This window comes from Maniola hyperantus, chromosome 10 (genome assembly GCF_902806685.2).
Source record: "Maniola hyperantus chromosome 10, iAphHyp1.2, whole genome shotgun sequence".
In the NCBI taxonomy this organism is placed as follows: Eukaryota; Metazoa; Arthropoda; class Insecta; order Lepidoptera; family Nymphalidae; genus Maniola; species Maniola hyperantus.
In genome coordinates, this window is record NC_048545.1 from 12,244,850 (window position 1) to 12,251,438 (window position 6,589).

The following is a 6,589-nucleotide window of genomic DNA, read 5'->3' on the forward strand; positions in this document are numbered from 1 at the left end:
CTCTGCAGGGAGCCGGCGATGAGTTGATCATGATGCTGATGAAATAGAAAGATAAGAAGTGGATTTAGTTTTATCTAATTTCATCCATTTTGACGATAAAAAATAAGCCATGTGAGATCATCGTGGGTAGTCCCAATTAACAAGTATGTTGAAAACCTTAGATCACTGCAGATACTTCAATCCAAAAATAGCGGACTGTATCTTAAATAGTTTTTGAATTCGCTTTCCTATTCATTTGTGATTGTGTCTCAGAAAAAAAACCTTACCACTGGCTCTTCCTCCAGCTCACCTCCTAATATTTTTGGACAACCTGTTAATATATACCACATTACTCCCACGTGTACCTATGCACTGCAGCATGATAATTTATCGTAGAGCTAACTCCTTTTAGGCAAATTTTCAATAAGGAGTTTTTGGTACGGGGTAAAGAGGTGAATAAAAATTACGCAAAAGTTGACAACGCATTCTTAGTTTAAATCTTCTGTATTTTTTAAGTCTTAATCTAAATCTGCTTTAGCTCTAAATTCATTTTAATTAAATATGCGCCAAACCAAAATTTTTACCCATTACTAATATAAGTACCTATCTTTTAATACCAATACCAGTTGGATTTGTATATAATAAATCATTTCTATTTTATTTTAGATGGAAAGGCAAAGAACGATCCGGTATACTGCGCCTGGAATCATCGCTCTTCTCAGGCTATGAACTACATTCAGTCAACCCGGTGGTATTAGACGGTGCTACGTTCGCCGATTTACATTACGGCTCACGTGGCGAATCCGTTTGGTTTCTCTTTACTAATGTAAGTTTGAAGCTAATTAAAACGTTTTTTCTCATTGCTGAGGTTGTCGCCCTTTCCAACTTCATAATGTTAGAACTTTTCTTGGTATAATAATAGGTGGGTTCCCAGATCCATTTGAGAACTCAACTAAGAGAACGAGATTTCAACTCTAAGAGTGCATATAATATTTTACAGATATTAGTTATCATAATTGGGTGCTTTCTGAGACAATAAAGCAACGAAAATGCCAAAATATGGACCTCCAGAGTCAGCCATTCATCTGGTTACCGACTTTAATCGACGATGCTTAACGATTGAAATCGATTGAAATGCGTTGTTACAACACTAGGCTACATGCTAGATGTCCCTTAACAGTGTGGGGTTATATACGTTGTACAGCGGATATACAATTACCACCGATTTCTTTCTTTTCACATTCGGAAAAAAAAGAAGAAGAAGACAATTATTCTATGATTTTATTGTGTTATTCTTTCTTAACATCTACAATCCACTATTAATTATTAAAAGGTACCTACACTTATTTTAAGTACTAACCATCAATATTTTGTTAACAGATAAGCTCCACCTGTCCAGTTTGTGTGACCTACGAGGCAAGATCAAAATTCGTTATAACGAGTCTTCGACCTGCATTTGCTAAAATCTATCCCTCGAGCAGACCCGATTTAGCCGTAGAAACATTTTTCCATGCGAGACCTGGTAGTCCTTTACTACGTGGTATTACTGATGATGACTTTATTACTTGGTTCGATAAAACTCAACTCGCGAGTCTAAATTCTAGAGCAAGTATCGACAATATCTGTGAATGTGGTCGCATTTGCAGCAGAGATTATGAATTTCGAAAAGAGTATGAAAATATGCATAGTGTCAGTAATATTAGCAGTGAAGTTAACAAAATGGATGACTGGATAAGTACAGAACCTACGACACAATTTGTCTCCCAGAGTACTGTAGCTATCTCAGAAGATCCAATTACTGAAACTGTAACAGAAACTTCTCCTTCTACAATTGAATTAATTGCTGTAACATCGAATATTATTTCAACCACCATTTCTTCAAATAGCATTAGCTCTACCAATTCAAATATTTTGACAAACAATTTCACTAAACGTGTTGACGATCCTATTATAATTCCAACTATGACATACCTCAACGATACTGAAAATCAGGAAACCAGCAATGATATAAAACCAATAATTCGAAATGTCAATGGAGAACTAATAATTCAAAAATTGCCTTCAATCACAAAATATCCAAAGAAACCAGAATTGCGAAAGAAACCACTGCCTAGACGAAAGGGTACACTTAAAGCTACTTATGGAGATAAACATGAAAGATTTTTTGATAAGTTAAAACCTTTGGATGGCAATATGAACATTACAAACATTTCGCGTCTATATAAAATAACAGACAAAAAAATAATGCAAGAAATAATTAATATTAGCACAACAAATCCACCTGTCTTTACAACTCAGAAATTCGAACCTACTGAGAAAAAAGAAATAATTTTTATTACAACTATAAACAATGTAGAGAAGGAAATAACTAACACCACTACACCAACTTTTATAAGTACTCAACCAGAAACTACCGCAGTTCCTCACAACATAGCGGCTATCACAAAGAGTAATATCAAAACAATTCATTACAGGACAAAGAAACCAAAACCAAAAACTCAAATGAAGAAGCCAAATATATTTCTTAATCAAAGCTATGAGAAGCATAATGATGATAATAAAACAGTAAAACCAGAAGTGATACTTAATAAGACAAAAACAAGAGCTATTTTAACTGAAAAATATGTAGCAAAACCGCTCAAATCTATCAACAAAGAAATTCATAAAGTACCATCTACACCAATTTCTGAAACTTCAAAATCTCTTAATAATCATCCAAAGCCTGATATTGCTCCTGAAAATAGGGGTGGATTTGAAATAATAGACAAAAATAACATTTGGGAACTACTCAAAGAAGGCCCCGATCCGAACACATCCAAAATCGATGATAAAGTTCAGGTTCACAATAGACTAACCGATGTGTCAAATTTAACACAAAATAGTAATCGCTCTTTATAAACTTTGTTGTTATATAATGTTTAAGGCACAAAGACTTCAGCATATTTTTATAATACTCACTCCCATTATTTCAATGAAGTGTTAATACTTTATAAATTTTCCGTAAAAAGAACTCATGTCAAATTCCTAGAGCACATTCATTGTTGATTGTTAGATCGGTAATGTTGCACTAATTGTTCATACCTGTTTAGAATAATTAAATGTAAATAATGGAGTGTATTGTGTAATATTTGAAATGATAAACTTAATGTTAAAGATAACGTGCTGTGACTATTTTGATGTGTGTCTTGTTGTACCAATAAGTACCTACTAGAAGCCTGGTTTGAAAGCAATGTAATGAAATTGAGAGGATTGCCAATTAGCTTACTTTTTTTTTCATTTTGCATCAGTTTCGACTTTAGATGGACTTCCTTGTTTGGAATAAAAATCATAAATTACAATAAAAATACATTAGAATCAGCTAGAATCGCCAAATTAGTAACTTATGAAAATATCTTGTATCCTATAATGTACTTATAAGATTTAGTTTTAAAATATCTACATTTCTATTATAAGATATCGGCGTAAGTACAATGGTTGTAAAATATTTAATTTTAGCATAGCATTTTATTTTAATTGTAATATACAATTTGTAAATATTTTCAAGTTGCCAAGCCCGAATACCTATTAATTATGATAGTTTTTCTAGTCCTATGTCTTCTTAGATCATATTCGTATTAACCCTCTAGTGATTATGAAACGTAGATCTTAGCATAAATGCGATGCCCCAGAATTTCCATCCGTCTAATCTATTCTTCTGTATCTATTGTATGTAACGTAGAACTTACTGTAGTTGTTCTTAGATGTTTTGTGTTATATTTATTAGAAATTAGAATATCTGTTTCTAGTATTATATCTACAATACATTCTACGTTAAACTTTGTAGAAACTACTATTCAATTATATTTAAAGCAAGCGCGCACCACGGTGCGGTGAGTCGCAGTGCGTTTTAAAATCCGCAAATTTGAATTTTAATCTATCAAAATCCTGGTCAGAGTTAATTCCGCAGTGCGCGCACTTCTATGTAGTTCTATAGCTCACAGATTTTGCGGAAAAAACGCACGGAATTCTTCCGTAGTGCACGCTAGCTCTTCTTCTATAGTAAGTATATATTTCTAAAGTGCTCGCTACTTTAACTTATTTTTTATCTTAGATTTTATCTCCATTTTCATGTAGAAATACGTCAAGAAATTCTCGATTATGATAGCGATGTTATTTTTAATTTCACGATAAACCAAATTCTGTCCTAGTCTAGTTCAAAAGTTTTTTTTTTTCAGTTATTACCTAGGTACCATACATGTACGGCTTGTGTTTTTGACATAGTAATTAATTAAATAGATACAAACTGACGCACTCAGAGTCGCTTAATCGTTACTTAAATTTAGTTAAAACGAGACAGAGCTATATTTCTCACATAAATCTGTCTCGTTTTAACTCAATCTTAAGTAACGATTAGCGACTCTGAGTGCGGCAGTTATGAAGTGTAATTTTAAGGCTAGTTCATAATCTTCGTATAAATGTACGGTTGTATGAAAATAGGTGCTTGAGCGGAGGATTCTCGTCAATTTCGATGTAAAATAAAATACAGTTTGATGACATATTGTATCAAGGTATAAGTTTTAAAGTTTTGATTAATTTCTGTGCTTACTCGTAAGCTAGTCACTTATTTAATAATACCTCGATGTACTGACACAGATTAAATAGAATGGATAAAGGATAACACAAATATTAGCGTTTTATTTATTGAAACCATCTTTTAAATGCGTAGACTGGTGCAAAGGCTAAACAGTAATCTAACTGAAGAATAACCAGATTAGAACGCGGCCACCTTCGTGGAGCTCACTCGCAACTACTAGTGGTGGTGTTAGATAAAGACAGCGCTTTAGGGTAGAGCGAGTAAGATATGTTAAGGCGGGAACTAATATGCCTATCTCATATTATTTAAGCATCGAGTAAGGTACAGTGAATTTATTAGAGATTTTTGTTCAACTGAATTTATAGCATTATTTCTCATCCCATCCCTGACTCACTACTAAGAACGGGTCTCTTATTAGAATGAAAAGGGTTCAGGCCATAGTCGTGTTGGCCAAGTCTGAATTGGCAAACATCGCACATCAACAAAGGAGAACTCTCACAAATCAAGGTTTCCTCACAAAAGTGCATAATGGACGTGTAGGTAGATCAGAATCTCATGAATTTTTTTATTTTTTTTTAATTGATCACGTAAATTTCAATAATACATTTTAAAATAAACAGTTCGCCATTCTCTAGAAACTGTTAAAGTTTATGTGAGGATGGCGAGTTCGCGTTATACAAATTTCATAAAATCTAGGTAAAAAACTGTTATAAAAATAAAAGCTGTTAATTAGTGCATATTTGTGCATATAAAATATCGTTACATGGAACACTTCCTAGACGTAGACTAGGCATCCAAAGAGGCACCTAGATCCAGGAAGTGCCTCTTACAATTTCTTATAAAAATCGCTCTTTTACTGTAGGTGTTTTGCAGAGTTAAAGGTAAGTTATTCATTATATTTGCTAAGATATATGAACATGTTCTAGTTCCATACTTAAATACGGAAATGAAATTCCAAAGTTAGCAACACTGTACCTATTCGGCGAATAGGTATCCTATGTATATAGACTATAAATTACTGCGGTGAATCATTCCAAACTCCTATTTCACACCCTTAGGGATTGAATTTTCAAAAATCCTTTCTTAGCGGATGCCTACGTTATAATAGCTATCTGCATGCCAAATTGCAGCACGATTCGTCCAGTAGTTTGAGCTGTGCGTTGATAGATCAGTTAGTCAGTCAGTCAGTCACATTTTCCTTTTATATATTTAGATTCACCACAATAATCAACACAGAGTACTATATACATAGGATATTCACAGAGACCAGTGTTGCTAACTTTGGAATTTAATTTCCGTATTTTTCATGAGATTCTGGTCTACCTCGGTGTAGTCTACCAAGTCTAGCTTGACGCGTAGGTATTCACCGATGTAACGCTCGAATCCGAGATGTTACATTACAACTGAATGCTCCTGGTCAGTACACCTAGTCACACCTTGAGCAAAACTATGACAACTAAGCCTATCCAACCATATAGCATTCTTTTATCTTCAGAAATATATGTAAAACAAAACAAGAAAAGGTATTCACAGTGACAAATCACGTTGAATTGATCTGAACACAAAAGATTTTACATATGAATGACCAAAGAATCTTATGCACACTCGTTTAAGACAGAGAGGACTTTAGCAGTGCCAGTGAGATTATTTGCGTTGTTTTGCAATCATGGTGAGTAAATGTTCGTTATATGCCTCTTCAAAGGGTTATGAACTATTGTGAAACAACTAGGTAACGAACTGTACCTACAGGGTATAACCAGAACGCTAGCAAAAACTTAGCGTTATTGTTATGCTACCTAAACATAGTCCAATAGCAATAACCATTTGCCTCATTTAGTAGTTTTAGTGATTTATTATTTTTCAACCCCGCAATGTATAGCGTGCAAAACTCGGATCAATGCCCCACCTACGACGTGGCATTGACTCCGAATGGCCTACTTACGCAACGTTCTAGCGTCGTCTATTTATATATTATACACGTACCTACGTAATTACACATATTTGTACGCCAGCTCCTCAATTATTTATTGAGGAGCA

General features: G+C 34.0%; 1 protein-coding gene across 2 annotated transcripts in view; it reads left to right on the forward strand.

The window, feature by feature from the left end:
• The window catches only part of LOC117985950 (C3 and PZP-like alpha-2-macroglobulin domain-containing protein 8), a 228,620-nt gene extending 223,984 nt beyond the window's left edge, over positions 1–4,636 (forward strand). For both annotated transcript variants that reach the window (XM_069501479.1, XM_034972749.2), the window contains 2 exons: positions 646–805; positions 1,360–4,636. In XM_069501479.1, the coding sequence (XP_069357580.1) occupies positions 646–805; positions 1,360–2,877 (1,678 nt within the window). In that variant the 3' untranslated portion in view covers positions 2,878–4,636. The remainder of the gene's footprint in view (positions 1–645; positions 806–1,359) is intronic.
• Positions 4,637–6,589: the final 1,953 nt, after the last annotated feature.